Source organism: Aotus nancymaae, unplaced genomic scaffold (assembly GCF_030222135.1).
Source record: "Aotus nancymaae isolate 86718 unplaced genomic scaffold, 86718_ANA_hifiasm-v0.15.2.pri h1tg000041l, whole genome shotgun sequence".
In the NCBI taxonomy this organism is placed as follows: domain Eukaryota; kingdom Metazoa; phylum Chordata; class Mammalia; order Primates; family Aotidae; genus Aotus; species Aotus nancymaae.
In genome coordinates, this window is record NW_026988455.1 from 22,524,972 (window position 1) to 22,550,004 (window position 25,033).

The 25,033-nt window shown below is 41.5% G+C and overlaps 2 protein-coding genes and 1 pseudogene across 3 annotated transcripts; all 3 read right to left on the reverse strand.

Moving 5' to 3' along the window:
* Nucleotides 1-585: 585 nt before the first annotated feature.
* Nucleotides 586-1,274, reverse strand: LOC105730771 (clathrin light chain A-like). 2 transcript variants are annotated; one of them, XM_064361285.1, is made up of 2 exons: nucleotides 1,060-1,274; nucleotides 586-903 (listed from the first exon to the last, which is right to left on the reverse strand). In XM_064361285.1, the coding sequence occupies exons 1-2, from the start codon at nucleotides 1,272-1,274 to the stop codon at nucleotides 618-620; spliced, it is 501 nt and encodes a 166-aa protein (XP_064217355.1). In that variant the 3' UTR covers nucleotides 586-617. The 2 variants fall into 2 exon arrangements, with proteins under 2 accessions (XP_064217355.1, XP_012327607.3); XM_012472184.3 differs by having other exon boundaries at nucleotides 586-1,274.
* An 8,154-nt stretch (nucleotides 1,275-9,428) lies between these two features.
* On the reverse strand, nucleotides 9,429-10,559 carry LOC135268633 (phosducin-like protein). The gene is given in 3 exon segments (XM_064361286.1): nucleotides 9,429-9,655; nucleotides 9,657-10,024; nucleotides 10,208-10,559. Coding segments are annotated over 3 exon segments (906 nt in total). The 3' UTR covers nucleotides 9,429-9,469.
* A 13,206-nt stretch (nucleotides 10,560-23,765) lies between these two features.
* On the reverse strand, nucleotides 23,766-24,452 carry LOC105725106 (F-box/WD repeat-containing protein 2-like; annotated as a pseudogene).
* Nucleotides 24,453-25,033: the final 581 nt, after the last annotated feature.

The following is a 25,033-nucleotide window of genomic DNA, read 5'->3' on the forward strand; positions in this document are numbered from 1 at the left end:
ACTTACATTTATCCTCACGGAAACAAGTTTTGCAGCATGAGTCTTCATGTTCAGATGCATTGTTTTGGGGAATGCATTAGATTTAAGGAAGATATGTTCCAAAGAGTCATGCAAATATCTAAACATATATTTGAAGAAATGCTTATTTTTATTGTCTTCAATTTATAGATTTGCTTATATTGGACAACAGTATCACATTTACCATTAAGCGGAATGAAATTTGTTAGCAGCAGAGCATATGTTAACAAAGATGCTTGCATAATTATCATGTAGACAGTAAAACGCACAAATATAATTCACCTTTATAATTTTATGTTTGTATCTCTCATTTTTTTTTTTTTAGTTTGAAACAGAAATTTATTCTCAGAATAATGCACAAAAGCACAGGTTGAGGCTACTGTTGGGAGGCTTCCCTCTCTTTCTTTTCCTCCTCCCCCTCCTCCCTGAATGCCAGGGAGAACACAGTTGAAGGAAACATGCAATCACAAACAATGATCAATTCTAAAGACAAAAAGGTTTGGTCCAAAAGAACTCAACATAATTAATCCAATGACTGTGAAGAGTTCACTGAGGAGGATTAAGATATTGCAGATGTAGTGTTTCCACAGGGTGGCTCTTCAGTGCACCAGCGGGGCCTGCTTGAGGGAGATGAGCACTGAGCGCATGCGGGAGACGTCTTTGGCCTGCTTGCTGGACTTGGGGTTAAAGTCACACAGCCGGGCCACCCGTTGCCACTCAGTGCCTGGGGACAACTCGTCAATGTCATTTACAAAGGCTTCTTCTGCTGCCCTGTTGTTTGCTTTTGTTTTCTGTAGCTGCTCGTCTTGTCTCGCATACCACTCTTCGAGCTCCTTTATTGCCTTCTCTTTCCACTCTGCTTCTTGCTTCCGAGAATTGGCATCAAGAGCGTCCAAGCGTTCTGTTTGCTCTTCTCTCCATTTACGGATACTTTCAGGCTCTGACTGCAGTCGATCCACTTGTGAAATAGCTGCATAACCGTGTGTTGGACCATTACTTTCCCGGTAGTATTCGCCATTCATTACTCCATCAACAGCATCCGGACCTCCTGGCGGTTCGCCGTGCGGCTGGGGCCCGGGGGCGCCGCCGTCCAGGACGGTGAAGGCCTCGTCGTTCTCGATGCCCGCAATCTCGCTCTCCTGCTGCACCAAGAAGGCCGCGGCCGGGTCCTCCTCGCCGGCGCCGGCCACTCCGTTCCCCAGCGCGGGACCGCCAGGGGCGCCGGCAGGGGCGCCGAATGGATCCAGCTCAGCCATGGCGGGCAATTCAACGGCACGGACACCAACGGTGAGAGACAAACCAACCAACCCACCGACACCACGCCCGGCACCCACCGCTGTGGTGGCGACTGGCTGAGGAGGACTAGCGGGAGGAGGGAGAAGGGGGAAGCGGAACTGTAGTAGCCCTGAAGTGGACTGTTTTGCTCATCTGTATGACTGCAATGGCTATTTCTTGGTTTAAATTTATTGTTAGAAATCCAGGTTCCCAGTATAGGTGGTTTCAGGCACAATGCGTGCAAAGTGGCTACAAAGGAACAGCAGTTAGACTGAGCACTGATGGTAAGCACGTCTTAGCCAATGTTTGAACCAAGGTGTCTGGAATGAGAAAACTAGTAATGATCCTACAAGTGTGAGAAAGCCTAGAACTCCATGAAGATAGTGTGGCAAAGTTCAAAGTCACCTTTATATAAGCCCTTTTTCATGCAAGGCCATAGTGGTTGAAGAAACAGTGAGCTGCGCAGGAATCCACATAGCATCTCAGATGGATGTCCAAATAGTCCACTGCACAGTGGCAACTCTAAAACGCTACGCTCAGTGGTGGCAGAGACAGCTCCATGGGCTTACAGATTGTGCAAGCATCATAGGCTTACAACAGGGTCCTGCTCTCGGGAGGGTCCCCGTGTTGCCTTAATGATTCGCTGGGATTCTTTGGAACTAACTAAAGCTTCTACCATTGAACTCATGTTTTTTAAGTGAAGCATGGACATTAGAGAATACACGTGAGTGAAAAGCTCTGCTTGGGGAAAATGCCTCCACACACAGGCTCAGACGTAGGAACATGGCGACCGCGTGTGCACCAAGCAGTTGCCTGGGCACATCTGCCCCAGGGGAATGGTGGGGCCTCAAAGGCACAGGCCGGGTTGGGATCTGGGTCCACGCTGTTGGTGGGTACAGTGGCAGTAGGCAAAGGGAGAATTATTCATGGGCAGTAGCGGACTTAGAGCAGGAATCTTCAGGGTTCACTCTATCAATCTGATCGGCAATTTATTACCAAAAAGTCCACACATGGGTATTGCAAGAATGCATGTCGGAGAGTTATGAGGTTCCTTGTAAGAATTTAGAACCTGTAGTTTTAAAAATTGCTGCAACATTGCAAAGCAAATACTCATAGTATTAGAAGTAAAAATTGCATTTAAAGTTTGTCACATTGAACAGAATAAGCCACGTTTCCATAAGGGGCTTCCGATAAAACATGATGAAGAGGACAATGTTAGGATTAATTTTTCCCTGTAATTGAAGATGCAAGCATAAGTTGCAAAACAGGCCTTCGAGTTATACACAGACCACAGAGCCACTTAGGGCTTCTTGCATGCCCTACAGGAGCTACAGGGAATGTTGCCATTGCATTTACATTTGAAGTTAAATTCAGAATTGCATGAAACCTGTTTGTGTCAAGAGTTAAAACATTTTAGACAAGTTGTTCTGTAGGAATCATCAACCCTAGATGTCCTAAAATTTATGTATTGCAATCACATCAGAAATTTATCCCAACATTTTATAGAAATTTCCACAGTTCCTATAAAATACACTTAACAGCCTCACTGACATTTTCATTAGCATAAAGGTCCTTCTCACTTTAAGCCATGATTAGAAATTATTTGCATCCTTGTATTTGGCAACAGTGGCTGACATTGCTTTCAGTTATATCAATCGTAAACAAGTTGTAAGAGTAAAAATTTGAAGAGATAATAAATGAATTTCAGAATAACAAGCCAGGAAAATCTTATGATCAATCACAATCTCACATTAATATTATTTATTATATTATATTGAATTATGACATCCTTATGGTTTAGAATAAATTACTGAAACTTCTTATTATCTTCATTTATCTTTTCATTTAAGCATAGTGGGATCATGCCAGAAATGATACATTTATAGCAAATAATGATTTCTATAAAATCAGTGATTCTTTAGATCCCATTTCAGAACTTTTTATTCTGTTAAATTTAAGTAGAATTAAATGTCATATTTAATGCTCATATTTAATATGCATGAAATGTATAATAAATATATTATATTTTAAATGATGCCCATTTTTATATCTGTTGTCATGTGTACATATAGAAAGAGAATTTTATAATGGTCACCTAATGTTAATGATGATTATGTCTGGAATTTGGGATGTTTCTATTTCCTTTGTACTTTCATTCATTTAAGGGATTGCCTATTAGGAATACTTGCCACTGCTACCAAGAAAAAATCTATTTTTTAAATTAAACACTATCTTTAGAGCAGTTTTAGATCCACAGCAAAAATGAGAGGCAGGGGCAGAGGCTTCCCATGTATCCACTGACCCCACACATGCACAGCCTTCCCCATTATCAACATGTCCCACCAGACTGCTACATTTTGTTACAATTGATGAACCTACTGTGACACATTATAATCACCCAAAGCCCATAGTTTACATTGAGCTTCCCTCTTGGTGTTGTATATTGTATGGCGTTTAACAAATGTATAATGATGTGTGTCCACCCTTGTAATATCATACAGAGTACTTTCACAGCCCTAAAAAAACTTCTGTGCTCCTTCTATTCATCCTGCCCTCCCCACCAACCCATGGTAGCCACTGATCATTTTACTGTCCAGATAGCTTTGCTCTTTCCAGAATATCACCTGTTGAAATTATATAGTATGTAGCCTTTTCAGAGGGCTTCTTTCACTTAGTAATATGCATTTAGGTTTCATCCATTTCTTTTCATAACTTGCTAGTAGTGCATTTCATTTTAGTGTGGAATAATATTCTGCTACACTGATGTACCACAGGTTATATATCCATTCACTTACCAAATGACATCTTTTCTGTGTCCAAGTTTTGGCGATAAATTTAGTAAATAAAGCTGGTGTAAACATTTGTGTGCAGGTTTTTGTGTGAACATAAGGTTTCAATGGGAAACAATGTGCCCACCTTGATGTCACTGCAGTACAACAACAGAATAAAACACCCTGAAATTAGAGAGCATTCATAGATGCAGCATGTGGGATCTCTACTTGACAGAGTCCAGCCAGTATTATATTGGTATTTGGGTAAATACCAAGAAGCACAATTACTGGATTATGTAGTAAGAGGATGTTTAGTCTGGTAAGAAATTGCCAAACTGTCATCCACGGTGGCTGTAGCATCTTGCATTCACAGCAGTAATGAATGAGAATTTCTATCGCTCCACATCCTCACTAGTGTTCAGTGCAGTCAGTGTTCTGGATTTTTGTCATCCCTGATAGCTCACTGTCTTCATTTGCATTTCCCTGATGACACATGATGTGAAGCATCTTTTCATATACTTATTTGCCATCTGTATATCTTCTTTGGTGAGCTGTCTCTTAAGGTGTTTGGTCCATTTTTTGATCAGATTGTTTATCTTATTTTTGAATTATAAGAGCTCTTTGTGTATTGTGGATAACAGTCCTTTAACAGATGTGTTTTTTCCAACACGTTCTCCCAGTTCTTAATTCTTTTGACATTGTCTTTCAACAGTAGCTATTTTTATAACTATGCTTTTGGTCCAAAGAAAAGCAAACTGGTCAATAGAAAAAGATTAGAATTCAAAATAGGTACAATATATGATGAAGCACTACAATCAATGTATGAGAAAACTGGCACTTCCATTTAGTGGGAAAAGGATTGTTTATTAAAATTGGTATAATCATGTGTATCCATCTGGAAGAAAACCAAGTTAGTTACGTATGTCATGCTACATACAAAGTTAAAATAAATCCCACAGGAAAAATCTAAGTATAAAAAAAGTTATAGAATATAAATATTAGAATAAAATATAAGAGACTGAGAGGGCAAGACATTTTAAAAATGTTTTATTTTTATAGGCAAGGTTAAGTTTAAGTGCTGAAGTTTATTTTATTTTAAATTTTTTCAGCTTTATTGAAACATAGTAGACAGATAAAAGTTGTATATGTTTATGGAATACAATGTGATGTTTTGATATATACACATTGTAAAGTGATTACCATAATCAAACTACTTAACATATCCATTACCTCAAATAGTTATGTGTGTGTGTGTGTGTGTGTGTGTGTGTGTGTTTTGAGAACACTTAAGATCTATTCTCTTAGCAATTTTCATATAGGCATTTTTAAAAAGAAATATGAAAAACAGAGAGATTGTAAATATAGTTAATTGTATAAAACCCAAGGCTTGTATATGTCATACAATAGCATAACAAAGCCAAAATAAAAAAAGGGAAATGCAGAATGCATCTACAAGCATGATAAGAGATTGTACCTTTCACATGAAGAAGCTCCCATAAATGGATAAGGAATCAATTAGCCACCAAGTAGGAAAATGAGCATAGGATATAAACAAGAAATTTATAAGAGGACTGAAAATGTTCAAAAATGCATGAAAAGATACTCAGTCTCCCTACGGGATGAGAAATGCAAACAGAAGATGGAGATGAGATGTTCCCATTCATCCATCATATCACAAAAACTCTCAGTTCTTGAAATGTGTGAAGAGGTGAGACTTCTCATAGGGAAAGTGCAAATTGTTACAGCTTGCTTACAAACAAAAAATTACATTTAAAAATTTAAAAGGTGCATAAAATTTGGCTCAGCAATACCATTTTTAAGATAGTATACTATAAAAATAACAGCAAAAGCCCATAAGAATATACCACAAAGACAAAGGACCAACAGCCAAATATAACAGTTCCAGAAACTATTATACTCTTTTGGGTCCCATTCTGGAACTCTGTGGCTCAGAGAGGCTCACCCTTCCCTGTCCCCACCCAAGTCCTTTTCTTCCATCGTCCAGGCATATGCTGCTCTAGGGGACCTCTCACAGCTACAGACAGAGGTCCACAAATAGCTGCCCTTTGGCCACTGCCTGTCCAAATGGTCCACACAATGGCCAGCAAGCTTGCTCCCCAGTTCTGGGCGGGCACACTCCCTTTCCCCCTGGACTCCTCACTTCATGGGGAGGGCCAGCGCATGGCCCTCTAAAGGAGCAGAGACCAGATAGCCACTGATGAAATGTCCTACAGGTGAGACTTATGCTCAAAATCTAAAGCTGGAGGACTCTACTTCTTGATATCTCTTCTAATTTTGATTTTTTTAAAAAAATTCCATTATTTTCAAACATTGCCTAAAATGTGAACTAAAGCAGAAATGGATATATAAAAGTAGAATTAGTTAAATTCTAAACTTGGAGTTCATATTAATCTTATATTACAACATTACATATCATAAACACGTGATTCAAGAGCCTGGTTTTTATAAGCATATCTAAATTAACTACCACCCTGTCTGAATTATATTATGGTATTAATTCTAACGTTAACAACTGTTGTAAAATATCTAAAATACATGTTAATGCTGATAGTCTCAAAACGGAAAAATTCTTACATCATCACAGATGGATACCCATTTACCTGAGGCATTTCTGGTTTACACCTGCTGTCCTGGAATAGGGATTAATGCTGATCTCTTTCAGTCTCAGAAAGGTCCTGGTTTGGGTGACAAATTCAATGATCACTCTTCTCATGGATGAGAGCGGATATGTCCCTAGATCTTTTCTCACTGGTATGAAGGCCTGTGTAAACCAAAAACATCACATACAGTTAAAGAACTGTCTTTTAATGGACGTAATTCAGAGATCATTCAGTTGGATCTGCTGTTTTCCATCTAGACAGCAGCTCTATCCTCCTGCTTTTCAGTGTGTGGTAATTGAGGTGGCAACTGTGTGATACAATATCTCTCCCGTTTCCTTCTTTCTTTCCTCTTTCGTTCTTAACTATGCCACTGATTTTAGGTCTGTGTTCAGCTTCTCTTTTGTTTCCATATCTGCTAATTTTCATGGTGATTCCAACAAATCATGGTTTCTCAGTAGCTTCTCCTTTTACCTTTGGACAGTGAGTGTTCTGGAATGTCTTTGCCTTTAAATCATATTTATCCTTCTGTTACCCTAACTCTTTTAGTACATTTCCGCATTTTCTCTATGTGCTTTGCCCGTTCTGTACATTTCTTTGATTTCTTCTCCTTTTTATTTTTATTTTTGGTTGTTGTTTTAAAATAGTAATGTTTAAACTAGTCCAGAAAAAATATGAACTCATAGCGAAGATATTGGGCATCCTTGCCTCACAGAAATTCTGCTGGTAGTGGTTATTTGTCTCTTATCCTAAATGTGGGATTTTGTTCAGTGTCTTTTAAGCATCTGAAATCATTATATTATTTTTCTTCTTTGATCTGTTAAATGTGATTAAGTGTTATATGCATAAGTGAAACTGATCTGTAATTTGCATGTATATATTTTATTTTATTTTATTTTTATGAAGCCACTGAAAATTGTTTATTTAGAATTGTTGAAACATCAAGTATTTATGATATAATACTAAATAAGGCAGAGCACAGAGCTAAAATCAGTAAGTATTCAATGTTTTTAAAAAATTGAAAAAAGACTGAAAGGAAATAAGCTAGACTAATAATAGTTCCCTTCTTCTAATAATTTTCTGTACATTCCACATTCCACCCTTTCTACAATGAGCTTTTCTTAGTGCAAAAAAAAAAGACTTTTTATGTTGACTAAATACAACAGATACTTTCAAGACCCTTTTACAGTTAGTCAATTCCTGAAAAGCCAGGAAAATCAAAATTGTGAATTTTAAAGCTAATATTTGGCCAGGCGCGGTGGCTCACACCTATAATCCTAGCACTTTGAAAGGCTGAGGTGGGTGGATCACCTGAGATCAGGAGTTCAAGACCAGCTTGGCCATGATGGTGAAACCCCATCTTTTAAAAAAAAAAACCAGAAAAAAAAAAGTAAATATTTAATTTCAGATTACATTTCCACTGACCCTAGAATATATATTTTTTAAGTTTAAAAAAAAAACCCTCAAATGATAATTATTATAAATACATAGAAAAAAGGCTAGAAAAATGACTAGAAATATGACAACAGGGATTAATTTTGGTTGGTGGAATTATATGGCTTTTAAGTCTTAACAGCTTTTATTACATTTTCTACAATAAATATCTGTCACTTTTGTAATTTAAAAAAAGTATTTGCTATCTTTCTAAGAGACAACTACCAAGCAAATTACAGCACATTTATAGGATGGAATATTAACACACATTTTTTAAAAGTTGTAGAATATTTAATAATATGAAAAAAGGTCTGATATATTATTGGCTGACCATACTATAAAACAGTATGTTCAGAATGATCCCATCATCTTGTTTAAGAACAAACAAAATATCCATGTATACACAGAAAACACCTGGGCAGGAAGGAGACCAAAATATTAATAGTGTTTCACTCTAGGTGGTAGGATTAGAGATTATTTTAATTTTCTTATTTTTGCTTCTGTTTTGGTCAATTTTTCTCTACCGAATAAAAGTTTTCCAATATGCAAAAAAAAAAAAAAAGTTTTAAAAATAATCTAGGTTAAACAAAAAGTTACCTTGTTAAAAAAGAGACAAAGACAAGCAGGGGCATCTTACTGAAAGACCCTCCTTTACAGAGTTTCCAGCCCCACTCCAGCTCTAATGTTTAAATCCATAAAGTACTTGTCTTCCAACGTCACCAGGTCAGTCAGCATCGACCCTTCCTGCTGTGTCAGACTTAGGAATGCTGGAGGAGGACATCAAATCCAGCAGCAGAGGCCACCCCTCCTGATGAGGTAAACATGTGTCATCTGGAACCTTTAAACAAGACCCTGGTGGAGAAGGGGGTCTAGGGGAAAAAAAAAATCTAACCACTGTCTGGAGCTATGGATCTGATTACAAGTAAATATAGTTTACAATCATTTGATTAAGAAAACGCACTATTTATATTGCAAATAACACACTACCTACAGAATTATACTCTCAAACTTGGCAGAGATCCCTGAGATCATCTGAAGACAATTTCCAAGACACTGTCTTTAGGATGCTTTGTAAATATTGACTGGAAACAATAACAGATGTCATGCCAGAGAATCTTAACTAAACAGTTCAAAAGCCTGGCTTCCTGTTTATCCAATTTCAAGTCACCTTACTGCTAGCCACAAGATTATTCAGCATTCTGATTTAATCTAAGAATTTCTTGGTTTTACACAAAATAAAAGGGACTACAAAGAACAGCTGAAAAGCCAGAAGACAAAGGAGGAACAAAAATAAACAATGACATGTATATTCCAACCCAAACAATGAGAAATCTATGGAACCAGACTATCAGTTCAATCTATTTCCAGATCGCTATCCTCACTGTGACAGGTGGCAGAGTTACGCACAGATGTCAGCACCAAGACTTTCTTTTCTGGGAGTAATCCAAATTCCTGGAGAAAAGCTTCAAGGTCCACAGCAAAGAAATCTTCCCCTAGCTGGTCAGTAACACGAACAAAATTGCCGATCAATTCACCTCCCCTTATAGATAAGCAGGGCAGGAAGGGCGTTCCTGGTGAAGCGACTGCTGGCGCCAATAACTGAGCTCTTCACCCTGCAGAACTTGACAGCTGGGTACTCTGCGGCAAGGCAGATCATGCAACCATTCATGGTTTCGGTCCCCGGAATGCCATCCTCATAAATATGAACCATGATGACAGTGCTTTTCTGTTCTTTATCAATCATGTCTAAAAACCCTTCTCCACTGGGGATCTCGAAAACCTGCTTGAATTGGGGCCCCTTGTGAAGCTGCTGCCGCATCTCATCCATTCTCTGCTTCCAGTGCTGCTGCAGAAACTCTTCATCATCTTGGTCCTCATTCATCATGGCAAACTCCTTCAGAGTCATCTGCAGGCGGACCAGCAAGTGAGCATAAATATGAAAACTGAACACTCGTGATAACAGTTAATATGGGCTGGGCGCAGTGGCTCACACCTGTAATCCTAGCACTTTGGGAGGCCGAGAAGGGGAGATCACTTGAGGTCAGGAATTCAAGACCAGCCTGGCCAACATGGCAAAACCCTGTCTCTCCTTCCCACTGATCTTCTCCTGGAGGTCCTTCTGTTTCTGTTGCTCCTCTTCTTCATCCAGATGGGACCTGCAAGTCATTGATAGCTTCTTGATCAGCCTTTCCATCTCCCGGCACTGCTCCTCCCTCTGTTCTGTCTCCAACCACTTGAAGCGGCGCCAGTCATTAATCACACCTTTTGGGCCTGTGTTAACTGAGATGCCTTCACCTGCCAGCTCAGCCTCTGCAGGCACAGAACTGCTGGCCGGGGCGCCTCTGCCTCGGTCCTTGTCCTCATGGTCACTGTCCTCATCCTCACTGCTGCTGCAGTAGTACTGCAGTTTCTCCCCCAGCAACTTATCATCAAGCGTGGTCATGGTGCCGAAGCTCGCCAATCCCACTCCCACCCGTAGTACTCAGCCGCTGCGGCTTTCCGGCGGACCTCAAAGAAGTTACCCGGCCTAACTCCGTCCCGATGCCTGTAGGCCGGCAGCTCCGGGCGCCGGAAGGAATCGAGCACTCACTTAGAGGAAGAAAAGTGGGTCAGCGCCCTGAGTGCTAAAAAGAAAGGCCCTTTTCTTTTTATTCTATCCGTGTCATGGGTAATATTTTGATTTTATTTTAAAAATTGTGTATTCTTTCATTTTACGAAAAAATAAATGCTATCAGAATTAACCATTTCCTTAAAGTTTGAAATAATTTTTCTGTGAAGAATTTTCTTGTGAAGTTTGAACTTGTAGATGTTGAAGAAGGAGGTAGATTTTGACCTTCATCTATTGTTCTCCTTGGAAACTGGTAAGATTAGCTTCAATCTCTCATCTTTGGTCAATTTTGATTTAAAAATATTTTACCAGACCCAGCACTTTGGGAGGCTGAGGTGGGTGGATCACAAGGTCAGGAGTTTGAGACCAGCCTGACCAACATGGTGAAACCTCGTCTCTACTAAAAATACAAAAATTAGTTGGGCGCGGTGGCACACACCTTTAATCCCAGCTACTCAGGAGGCTGAGGCAGGAGAATTGTCTGAACCTGGGAGGTGGAGGTTGCAGTGAGCCAAGATCGTGCCACTGCACTCCAGCCTGGGCAACAGAGTAAGACTTCATCTCAAAAACAAAAAAAAAACAAAAAACAAAAAAACCCAGAAAATATATTTTTCAGATTTACTGCGCATGCTCTGCAGAGCGGCGAGTCCACAGATGAGGGGAGTCGAGACTCCCGCGCCCCACTGCCCCCGGCGGAGCTGCTGCTGAGCTGCTCAATCTGAGCCCTGGCTACGAATAAAGTTCATTAAAAAATCAAAATCATTCTTTTTTTTTTTTTTTTTTTTTTTGAGACGGAGTTTCACTCTCGTTACCCAGGCTGGAGTGCAATGGCGTGATCTCAGCTCACCGCAACCTCCACCTCCTGGGTTCAAGCAATTCTCCTGCCTCAGCCTCCTGAGTAGCTGGGATTACAGGCGCGTGCCACCATGCCCGGCTAATTTCTTTTTTTGTATTTTTAGTAGAGACGGAGTTTCACCATTTTGACCAGGATGGTCTTCATCTCTTGACCTTGTGATCCACTCGCCTCGGCCTCCCAAAGTGCTGGGATTACAGTCGTGAGCCACCGCGCCCGGCCCATAATCGTTCTTTTTTTTTTTTTTTTTGAGACGGAGTTTCGCTCTTCTTACCCAGGCTGGAGTACAATGGCGCGATCTCGGCTCACTGCAACCTCCGCTTCCTGAGTTCAGTCAATTCTCCTGCCTCAGCCTGCTGAGTAGCTGGGATTACAGGCACGCGCCACCATGCCCAGCTAATTTTTTGTATTAGTAGAGACGGGGTTTCACCATGTTGACCAGGATGGTCTCGCTCTGTTGACCTCGTGATCCACCCGCCTCGGCCTCCCAAAGTGCTGGGATTACAGGCGTGAGCCACCGCGCCTGGCCCATAATCATTCTTAAGAGAGCGAAAGGCTGTGCGAGCCAGTCGCGCGGTACCGCCTGGAGAGCTGGCGCGTCCGTTTGCCTCGCGACCAGAAGGAGCCAGAGGAGCCGGAGGAGCCAGAGGAGCCGGTGACACCGGAGGAGCCGGAGGCGCCGGCCGGCAGGTCCGCGGCTGCCGTGGGACGATTTGTGCGGGAAGATCTGATCACCTGGAATTATGGTTGGTACAGAAACAAAATTTTGCAAAAATCTGCCTGCTTGGGCATATCTCCTTCTGAGAAGATGGGATAGACATGGATCAATCAATGTAATCTACTGTATTAAAACATTAACAAGAAAAATCACTTGATTGTGATTTTTCACTGGATAAATTTCGTGGGAAAAACTTTCAGAAAAACAGGAATAGGAGAAAACTTCCTCAGGTTGATAAAGAACACCTACAAAATACCTGCAGCTCATATTATACTTCAGGAATAAGATAAGGATGTCTACTCTCCCACTGTTTTTCAACAATTGTTAGTTCTGGAAGTTCTAGGCTGTGCACTAAGGATAGAAAAGGAAATAAAAAGCATAGAGAGCAGAAAGGAAAAAATAAAACTTTCTTTGCCTATAGATGACATAATTTTCTATTTATAAAATCCGAGAACCTACCAAAAAATGACTAGAAATAGTAAGTAAATTCAGTAAGGTCACAGGATACAAGAGATAAACACACAATAGTTGTATTTGCCTATACTAATAATGAAGAGTACCATTAATTGTTTAAGAAAAAAACTAAACTAAACTAAACTAAATGCTGTTGGACTTTTTCCTTAGGGTACTTGTCACATAAGCAGGAAAGATTAGAGTTGCAGACACTTTGAAGGATGAGAAAAATGGGATTTATTGGGCAAAAAGGAAAGAAAAGGAAATGAACTCTCAGCAAAGTGAGAATCCTTCTAGTCATTTCCCACCTCGCAGATTGAATCCCAGGTACCACCCTGGAACAGGAGAGGCCAGCCTCCTCCCTGCTGCAAAAGGTGCCAACTTCCCGTGACTCCACCCCATTCTCCCAGTCTGCAGGCAGGTCAAATGTTCTCCAGGGACCCTTTGATACTTGCTGTTTCAATACCAAAGTATAACTCTAGCAAAACTTGTATAGAACTTTTATATGAAACTAGCCAACACTGAAGAAAGAAAAACAACATCTAAATAAACAAAGAGGCATACTGTGTTCATGGATTGGAAGACTCAACATGGTAAAGATATCAATTCTCCCCAAAATTATTTATAGGTTTAATGCGATTTCTACCAAAATTCCAACTGCATTCATTATATAGACAGGATTACTTTAAATTTTAAGTGAAAAATACAAAGAAACACAGATGACTAAAACAATTTTGAAAAAGAAGACTAACATGATATGGGTCACTTTATAGCCACACTAATCAAGGCTATATAGTTTTGGCAGAGTGATCAGCACACGTAGATCATTGTGCTAGAATACCTCATCCACAAATAAAACCATGCAAATATGTCTGACTAGTTTTTTACACACAAGTGTCAAAATAACTCAAAATAATAAAGAGAGCATTTTCAACAAAAGGTCCTGTAAGTATCAGACATACATAGGCCAGAAAAGAACCTTGAACTAAATCTCATACGTAACATAAAATTAACTTAAAATGAATCTAAGACTTAAATTATAAAATGTAAAACTATGAAATCATTCCAAAAATAGTAGGAGAAAATCTTTAAGATCTGTGGCTGGGCAAGGAGTTCCTAAAGTTAAAACCGAAAGAATGATCCATAAAAGAAAAAAATTGATAAATTGGAGTTTGTCAAAATTAAAAACTGTACTCTGCCATAGATCTTGTTATAGAGGATGAAAAGCAAGCTACAAGTAGGAGGAAATATTTAAAAGCCACATATTCAACCAAAGATTAGTATTTTGAATGCGTAAAAACTCTCAAAACTCAAAGGTAAAAAATGCAAACATTTCATTTTAGGCAAATGATAAACAGACATTTTACTGAGGAGCATACACAGATGACAAATAAGCCTGCTAAAAAAATAGCATCATCACCTATTAAGGAAATTAAAACCACAAAGAAGTGTTATTACGTACCTATCAGAATGGCTAAAATAAGATGTAGTGGCAACACCAAATGCTGACAAAGGTGTAGAGAAACTGGATCTTTCACACGTTGCTGGTAGGAATGTAAACAAGTCTAGCCACACTGAAAACTAATTTGACATTTTCTTTTAAAACTAAGAATACATTACCATGTGACCCAGAAACTTTACGCCCGGGCGTCTGTCCCAGAGAAATAAAACTTACTTCCACACAAAAACCTGCATATGAATGTACAAAGCAATTTTATGTCTTATAGCTCAAAACTGGAAAGAACCCAGATGTCCTTCAATAGGTGAATGATTTAAAAACTGTGAGATATCCATACCATGGAATATTACTCAGCAATAAAAAGAACTATTGATACACATAGCAACCTAAATGAATCTCCAGATAATTATGCTGAGTGAGAAAAACCAATCTCAAAATGTTATACATTGTATGATTCCATTTATATATCATCCTAGTAATGACAAACTTATAGAAATGGAGTACATAGTACTGGTTGCCAGGTGTCAAGGACTGGGGACAGGAAGAAAGGTGTGGCTGTAAAAGTTTAACATGGTCCAGGCTCTGTGGCTCATGTTTGTAGTCCTTGCACTTTGGGAGGCCAAAGTGGATGGATTACCTGAGGTCAGGAGTTCAAGATCAGCCCGGCCAACATGGCAAAACCCTGTCTCTTCTAAAAATACAAAAAAGTAGACAGGTGTGGTGGTGGGCACCTATAATCCCAGCTACTGGGGAGGCTGAGGCAGAAGAATCACTTGAACCCAGGAGTGGAGGATGCAGTGAGCAGAGATTGCACCACTTCACTCCAGCCTGGGTGAAAGAGCAAAACTCTGTCTAAAGAAAAAAAAAAGAAAGAAAGAAAGAAAAGAAAAAGAAAAAGGAAACAAAGAGGTTAACATGAAGGACCCTGTGGTGATGCAAATATTCTGTATTTGACTGTTTCCATGTCAGTATCCTAATTGTGATATTGTACTATTGATTGGCAAGATGTCAGCATTAAAGAAAATTGGTTAAAGAGTACGCAGGATCTCTCTGTAATATTTCTTACAACTGTGCAAAAATATACAATTATTTTTAAATATAAAGTTCAATTTGAAAATTCTGTTCCATGAATTTTTATATTGTTATTTGTACACAGGATGATGTTTCTTTCTTTTCTCTTTAATTCCAAATTTGGAGTTTTTCATGCTATTGCATTTTTCTCTTAAGTATGTTAGTGGCTTAGCAGTTTTTCCCTGTATGATTGAGTCTTAAAACTAGTTCTTCCAGTTTCTATCTTTATTTATTTTTTCGTGTTTCCCTCTTGGAAAGATTTTTTTTCTCCTTTTCTAACTTTTTAAATTCGGAGGTTTATTTATTTTGTTTTTTAAGTTTTAGCTCAGAATTTTCATATGCAGAATTTTTACCACCATTGTCTTCTAAATATTCTGCAATTTAATATTTTGTTTCTTCTTTGGCACAAAAATTATTTGGCAGTTTTTTAACGTGCATGGAATTATCGTTATTTTGCTTTTTTTATTATCAATTCTGGATTACTAAATTGTGTACAGGGATTATTGTTTTATGTTTTTAATGTATTTTGGAATTTAATTTTTTGGTTTTTGTCCCAATAGAGGGTACATTTTATAAAAGGTGAAGGAACACTTGAAAATAAAGTGTATTCTCTTTTATCAAGTATGGATTTTATGTGTTTATTATTTTATCCATCTTATTAATTGTGTTATTTGGGTCACTATTACTTTATTTATTTGAGCAAGTCAGTAGTCAACTGACAATGACTACTTGATCTCTTGTTAATATTGTTATTTTTTTCTACTATTTTTGCCTTATTGATTTTAATGCCATATTGTTTGGTGTATAATGATTTATAGGACCAGGCATACAAATGTTTGTTGTTCCTAAATCCTGCTTTTTGTTTCTTTAACAGTTTTTGAGTTGAATTCAAACTTGTAAAATAAGATTATCAAGATTTCAGGTTATCATCATCTGCACTTCTCTTCTTCCTCCATCTCTATTTTTTCTTCTTCAATTTTATTTTTTTTTAGAATTTGTCTGGAATGTTGTTTTACACACTTAGATTCTTCCCACCAGACGAGAAAGAACATCTGGGCTGAAAGGCTCTATTAGAAGATCAATGTGGGATGGTGCTGTGCTGACAGCTGGTGATCCCTGCCCTACATCTTTGAAGAGGACTGGAGCCCAGAGTGGGCCATGGTCAACTTATGTATTGAAGACCTCCTTCTATGTGTGCACGTGCTTATTACAGATATGCCACGATGCTAAGTACCCTAGGACTATGGGAAATTTAAGAATAGATGCTGTACCCATGAGGAGGAGGCACACAGCAGCCAGAGTGCCAGCTGTGGAATCACACAGCCTGGGTTCAAAGCCTGGCTGGGTCATGATCACCCGAATGACCTGAGGAAAGCTCTCAGGCAAATTTGTAAGAAGATGTGGAGACCCTGCCCACCGGGAAGGGAAGTGGTAAGGGGCGGCAACCAGTCAGGCCGGGGCACGCATCCTCTCCTGAAATCTGCCCGGCGAGGCCAGGACCGCAATGGAGAAGGCGGGCCTGGCTCCAGGAGGCAGAGAGGCGCTGAGGAGGCCCTAGGGGAACCTGGCAGGATCTGGCTAGTCCTGAGCTCTGCTTCCAGCAGGGTCTGGCCCTGTAACCCAGGGGACAAGGCCAGCCAAGACATGGCCACTGGGTGCCAGCCTGGCACCTGGGCCAGACACCAGGTGGGAAGGGCTCTGGCAGATCAGCCCCACATGCCCCACAGCCCCACACTGGGGCCCATCCAGGGCCACACACCTGCCCCCAGGAGCAGGACATCCCTGGGGCTAGAGTCCAGCTGGACGGGTGGGGAGCCTCACCCTGTGCCCTTTGACTCCACTTGTAGGTGCCCTTGCTGGGCTCCTGTGCACTGCCCCAAACCCTGCTCTGTCACTAACCCCATTGTGATGTCATAGGAGCCCAGCTGCCCAGTGCCCGCACAGACTAGTGCGGGCACTAGTCTGAGCCACCACAGACTAGTCAGTGACTCTATATTTGTTGGCGCACAACTTGTGGCTACGGGAAATGTCCTGAGTAAATTGTGTTCCTCGTTTCTCCGCAGGACCCAGCAGCAGTGGCAACCGCAATGGTCTCCTCTTGTCCATGCAGACTTTTCAGCTGGCCGGGTTCACCCCACAGCTCCTGCGTGTGTGCCTGCCCCAGGAGCCCTATACCCTTGTCGATTCCTGTACCCTCAGTGAGGTATTGGGCCTTGGTTTCCAGTCAGCTGGAATATCCCGAACTCGAGTGCCCAACTGCGGGACCTGCCTCCTCCAGTCTGCAAGCCCGCCTCAAGAAAGAAACCCGTGCTGTCTGTACGCAACTCCATGATGTTCACATGCAGAAGCCCCGTAAGGATCCCTCGTCTAAGACTCAAATTTCCCCTCCAAATTCCTTCCCTACAGGTGCCGGGCCCAACCTTGAAGACAGTGGTGCGGGCAGAAGAAAAGGCACAACCAATGGAGGTGGACGATCAGGTAGAAACCCAGCGGCAGACCATGATGTTCGCACGCAGAAGCCCCGTGAGGATCCCTCGTCTAAGACTCAAATTTTTCCTTCAAATTCCTTCCCTGCAGGTGCCCGGCCCGACCCCAAAGCTGGTGGTGAGGGCAGAAGAAAAGCCTGCACAACCAATGGAGGTGGACAATCAGGCAGAAACCCAGCGGCAGAAGGAGAAAGGGGTGCCCAGCGCACACAGCACTGCAGGAGGCGTCCTTCCCTTTGGGAAGCCTGATCCAGCTCCAGCAGTGCTCCCTGGCCCAGTTCCCGGCTGCTCCTATTGGCCAGACAAGGCAGCCTCTCAGGTGCTGAGGAAAGGCCACGTCCGCAGCTCTTCAGGGTCGCCGATGGAGTGGGAGGCGACCCACTGCAAGGATCCTGCAGCTCTTGGAGTAAGCAGCTCTTTCCCACCTGGAGCTGCCAGCCACCATTCCCAACAACAAAAACGGTCAAGGCAACCCCAGCAGCTGCCACTGGTCCCTCCCCAGCAACCGGCATGGGGGAGAGATAACGGTCCCCCAACCACTAAAGGTCCCCGCCTATCCCTGCAAGGATTCACGGACAACACGGGCGGGTTAAGTGGACCACCATCCAAGAGACTGAAAAAGTGACGTGGCTGCAGTGCCAGCCAGCCACGTTTAATTTTTTTCATTAAATATTATATATTTTAATTATATGTAACCTTAAAACTAGATATAAAGAATGTATGCATGTTGATATCTTGCAACAGTAAAACGTGAAGAAAGTTGCAGATTAACAAATGTAAGGACCTCATAAAATTCAAATGAGGATTTTAATATAATGGAACAAAGGCAGAACAATCACTCCCCTCCCTCCACCGTGAGAAAGTGGCGCTCCCTGCCCACGTGCAGATTCTCCTGAGATCCGTGGCGGCATGCTTTGCAGTAACTGGATGCTTCCACCACTCACCCCTAAAGTTACACAGAGGCTCTTTCTACATCCTTTGGCCTTCACCTGGTGAGAACAGCATATTTCATATTAACTCCTTATGCATTTAAAAAAAAAATATTTTCCTATAACAAAGAAAATGTCACTTCCTGGCCCCCAAAAATCTTAAATAGCTAAAATGCAGGTCTTGAGAGCATAGGGAAGCTCTCTGTTAAGTTCATCATCCAAATGAACCAAAATATGTTGATCTTGATCAGTTACTCACATCCACAGCAATATGACCCTGTAGGCACCTGATCTCCTCCAATAACATTTTATTTACAAAACCAGGCTGCAGGCCAAAGCTGGCTATGGTTTGCTGAGCCCTGTTCTAGTAGAGGAGTCTGAAAAAATTGTATGCTTCCTCCTGGAAGTGATTTATCGGGTTGACGTGTACTCACTTCATGTCCCTGGAACATTAAAGAACAAAACTAGCAGCAGGGCCTTCAGAAGCAGAGAGACCTGAGTTCAAATCTCGACTCTACAACTTCCAGCCTATGTGACCCTTGGCACATAACTTAACCTCCTCTTAATCGGTGTCTTCATCTACGAAATGGAGACAATAATAGTACCCACTTCACAGGCTATGTTGAAGAAAAATTTGATCACTTGCAAAGGTCCTGGAGCTTTCATAAATGTTTATTTAGCATCTCTTATAAGCAAAGGTCTGTGATAAGTATTCTAAGTGCCATTGAGAAGAGGGAAGGGCCTCGTCTTGAGTAAAAGATGCTGTAGAAGTTGTATTTATATGGGAAAAAAAAAAGAAACTGAAATTTAGGGAGCTCTAAATAAATATTCACTGATGTCAAGGATCTTACACAAGTTATCTCCTGACTCAAAATGGCTTACAACAAAGAGAAGAAAGAGACAGAGAAACAGAGAAAGGATGTGTTGGCCTCTACAACTGGGACACCAAGGTGGGGATGGAGCTTTGATCAAGCTAGGAAACCTGCAGGTTAAATAATGTGTGAATGGTTTTCTGTCCTTCACCTGCTCCAGTTCCCAGCTACACTCTTCTCTGTCTGTCCCTTCTCTTTCACAGGCTGTCTCTATAAGGCAAGAAATAGGCCTCCACAAGCCCCAAGGCCATGTCCTTACAGTGTACTGCCCAACAGGAAGAGACCTTTCTATTCCTGTGATTCCTGTGTCAAATCTCAAGGATGCATCTAGGTGGCCCCAAATGAGCCATATGCCCACCGTTTTCCCAGTCACTGAGCTCAAGGGCATAGGATGTCTGATGGCCAAACTTGACTCACATGCCCACCATCTGCACCAGTCATAGACTTATAATGGGTTCATAAAAATTTACAGAAAGGGGTAGCCACACCTAGGACCAGCGCACAACCACATAGACATACAACACACACAGCCACATAGGGACCCACAGTTAGGTTAATACTCTGCTGTTGTCTTCTTGAAATTCTTAATAATTACATTTTTGAACTTGTGTTTGGTAAGTAGAATCCAATGGGATAACTCAGCACTTGCATGAGCAGAGGAGGTATACACAACAGGCATGTCCACCTCTGTGCTTTGCTACCCATTAGCCCACTCCACTCATAATGTCCATGAGCACAGAATGCCTGTGGACCCAGGATATATGGAGTTTGGTGAGACTTGAAACAAGTATAAAGGAATCATGTTACACCTATGACTGGATAAAAGGAATATGGACAGCCACGGGAGGCCATACGCGCTTTTATAACCAGTACTTGCTTCAAATGCAGAAAGAAGGCAACGGTATTATAAGAAAAATGAACAACCAGAGCACCCTATCACATCCTTCCTTACCTGGGCTACTTCCCTGTAATTAGTCAACCACTTACTCTGAAAGTAATGGCATAGACAGAAAGGGAAGGATAGAGCAATCTAGAGCTCCTGTCCTCTAGTGCTTTCTCACGCATTGGTCAGCCACAGGTAGGGAGGGTGCTGGTGCTCGTGCACATAGCAGGAAGTGGAATAGAAATGATTGAGTTACTTTTGTGCAGCATCACCACTGTTCTGGTAAAGAATGAAATACACAGGCATATAAGAGCTACAGAGTACAAACTGTATAGTTTTGGTGATTCTGCATACAAGCCCAATGTTTTTATATTTACATATAAAACCGGCGTAGTAAATTCTATATAAAGATAAATGATAAAGTCCATGCTAATAATTTATAATCTCTATTTTTATTTACATAGAATGACATTAAATAGCAAATTTTAAAAAACACGATGACAACCTTAAAGAGACAACAGAAGAAAAAAATGTTTTCTATTTTAATGCTTTTAATGGCCATTCTATCTTGCTTTTTGAGCAAGGGCCCATTTTTTTACTTTGAACTGGGCCCTACGGATTGTGAAGCTGGCCCTAGGCACAACCTCATATCACTACCTGTTCTGGTTATTTATTACTAGGTAAGCTATGTAACACATTGCCCCAAAACCTGGTGCCTTGAAACAACAATCATTCTTAACTATCTCATGGTTTGTCACTCAGAAGTTCAGGCAGAGCTCAGCTAAATGATTCTTCTGCTTCACATGGTATTAACTAGGTGCACTCTGTGGAAATCAGGTGGCTTCCGGGCTGTTAACACATCTGGTCTTGGCAAGGATTGGGGAAGACTGGCCTCAGCTTGGCACCCCCAACTCTGCCCCACTCTCCGGCAGTCTTTGGAGTTCTTACATGGCAGTTCAGGGCTCCAAGAGACCAAGACCTAAGCTGTCCATCCTCTAAAAGCCTAGGCTTAGAATTAAAATGCTATCACTTCTGCCACACTTTCTTGGTCAAAACAGTAATAGGGCAGCCCAGATGCAAGAGGGAGAGTCTATTACACATCAGGAAACCAAAGCCCGGAGAGGCTCAGTAACTTGGACAAGGTCACATAGCTAGTAGGTCATAAACTTGGCAGTTGAACCCAATCTGGCTCCAGGGTCAATGCTGTAGGCCACTTTGCCATGCTGGTAATAGTAGTCTCTGAACAACTAAACTGTGTGACAATAAAGGACAAAGTCTTAACTTCAGAAGGCAGCTTTAACACACACACACACACACACACACAGATGTCTTAGTAAGTAAAATTTGTGCTTTGGGAGGCCAAGGAGGGCGGATCAAGAGGTCAGGAGATCGAGACCATCCTGGCCATGGTGAAACCACATCTCTATACTAAAATACAAAAGATTATCTGGGTGTGGTGGCATGTGCCTGTAGTCCCAGCTACTCAGGAGGCTGAGGCAGGGGAATTGCTTGAACCCAGGAGACGGAGGTTGCCATGAACTGAGATCATGCCACTGTGCTCCAGCCTGGTGACAGTGCAACAATCCTTCTCAAAAAAAAAAAAGTGAAAGAACTTTATAAATATTAGAATTCTCCAAAACTGTAACTTAGAGATTCTAAAACCTCTCTATCCCAGAGACAGGCCCCAGATGCAAAACTGCTGGATGTACCTCTGACCCCATGGATGGAGCAAACTGGCCCCAGAGCAGAGCTGACACCTCAAGGGGACCTATGCACCCGTGATGACGTGCACACTGAGGTACTGAGTGCCGTCCATCCCACTCTCAAAATAGAAACGTGAATCCCTCAACATGGTGCCAAGTAATGATTGGTGGGTTTGAGTTATCCCTAAAACTGAATCAGAGAATCTGTCATCTATGAATCCATACACATCTGTATTTTCCATGTGTACCGATAATAAAAGTTAAGATCTCATCTTGTGAGGGGAGAAGCTTTTGCCCTCAGAGTTTTTCAAATCCTGGAAAAAGAATTATAATGAATCAGAATTACAAAGCTGTAGTAATTAAAGCAGCAACACCTATCGGATATTAGATAGATCAAAGAAAAACAAAAGAAACACCAGAACTAAACCCAAGTGTATAAGCGATTTGGCATTTGATAAAGTTTAATTGCCAATCAGTGAGGAGAAGATGAACTGTTGGATAAACTGACTAATCACTAGGGAAGAAGAAATAAAATGTCCATCTTGCCCCTTGTGACCAAACAAAATCCCAAATGGATTATAAATAATTAAATGTAAAAAGGTAGCCGGGCATGGGGGCTCATGCCTGTCTGTAATCCCAGTACATTGGAAGGCCAAGGTGGGTGGAACATGAAGTCAAGTGTTCAAGACCAGCCTGGCCAACATAGTGAAACCACATCTCTACACACTCTATCTGGGTGTGGTGGCAGGTGCCTGTAATCCCAGCTAGTTAGGAAGCTGAGGCAGGAGAATCGCTTGAGCCTGGGAGGCGGAGGGATTGCAGTGAGCCGAGATCTCACCATTGCACTGCAGCTGAGGCAACAGAGCGAGACTCTGTCTAAAAAAATAAAAAGGTGTAAGCATTTTTATATATTTGTGGATAACTAAGGCATCAAAGCTAGAAATCAGAGGTGATTTTTTTCCATATAAAACATTTAAATCATATTGTTGACACAAATAAATGAGTAAGAGAAAACTAAAATGTGAACTCAAGAAAATGTTAATAACATAATTGATGAACATAGAAGCTGTTAAGACTTTGTAAATCAATAAAGATTCGTATATCATAAAAAATATTGAGAAATTTGATGAATAAGGATTTCACAAAAGAAATAAATATGAATAGTCAACAAACATGTAAAATAGTATTCAACCTCTACAGTTAAAATGATACAAATTAGAAACAAAAATGAGATCGCCTTTACATTTTACCCTGCCCAGGATGAAAACATTGATAATGCCTGGAACTAATTGCCCTGGGTAGCAGAATGCCTGCCCTCACAGCCTGGCACCAGGAGCTTGCCTGCCCCTGTAGAACCTGTGTGTGATGAAGGGACAGGCGCCCTTTCCTTGGGGCAGATGCAGCTCCCTGCTTGTCAAGCAGAGTGTGGCTTAGGGTTCAGCCCCACCAGGCTCAGAGAGCATCCCTGCGCCAAGCACGACCCATACCAGCTGGAAGTAGAAACCAGAGTTGAATCTTTCCCGAGTGCAATTTAGCAACAAGTGTCACAAATAAAACAGCATCTCCTCTGACTCTCAACGTTTCTCCTAGGAATGTATCTCATAGAGAGATTCATCAAGGATCAAAGATGTATAAACGGGGGTGTTTCCTGGCTCTGGAACTCCATTCCCAGCAAGCCACAGTGTTGTCAAAGGAGCCTGTCACAAGCTTCTGTTCATCAAACTTCACCGCTGCACAAGTGTGGGTCTGGATGTCATAAACGCACTGCCCTGTGCTCACATCTCACAGCTTTGCAGACAAGTCATCTGACCCTGTACAGAGAAGTCCATCTTTGTAGTAAAGTGCATACACTCTGGCACTGTGTCCAATTAATGATGAGGTCTCAAAGGCTTCATGGTCCTCCAGTTGCTTCATTCTCAAAATAGCCTTCAAATAAACCTTCTTCCAGTGCAAAGCGTCCTGAACACAATCATCTATCTGCCAGCCCAAAGTTTTACATGCAGTCTGCCACACCTCTGTACAGGCACTTATCACCTTATTCCACTGTTTAGAGACGAGGCAGCACGTGAGTAAAGTCTGAGGATCGAGCCATTCTAACAAATAGAAACTGAGCTCCAGGGGAAGGAGTTTGAGGAAGTCCCGCTTGAGGAGAGTCTCTCGGTTACTGGAGAGATGCCTGAGCTGGGCTGCCCCACTCAGACTAATAAGGTGATACAGAGTTTCATTTTTCTGCAAGTTCGTCAGAGAAAGAAATGTAACAGTAATGTTACCAAGCCATGTCTCAAAGTCCTTTCTCTCCATAAGGTTATGGAAAAGTTTACCTGAGCGAGCGCCCCAGGGCCCGGGACCTCGCGCAGGGTTCACAGCTACTAAGTGCTCTCGGGCCGCCAGAGCCTCGCAGCGGCCGGGTCCGCTCCGCAGCCAAGGCGCCTGGACCTGCGGCCGCCGCTCCCGGTCCGCAGCCTCACTGGGGAGCGGCTTTTTTTTTTTTTTTTTTGATAGAAACTTGATTTATTATTGATTGTTTAACATATTTTGAAGTAACATAGAATGAAAATTAGTTACCTAATTAAGTAACAACAGAAGAGTAAACTAAGGATGAAGACAAATATAGCAGTACCAAAAACCGCAATATATATGTTGAGAGGCAGATTCTGGAATCCAATATTAGGCATCCTGAAGTTGTAATGTGGGAAATCTGAGCTCATGGATCAATCCCCCAAGACCCGGAACAAGGCAGGATATCCGCTCTCATCACTCTTTTTTTTTTTTTTTAGTGGATTTTAGGTTTTGGGGTACATGTGAAGAACATGCAAGATTGTTTCATAGGTGCATACGTGGCAGTGTGATTTGCTGCCTTCCTCCCCTTCACCTATATCTGA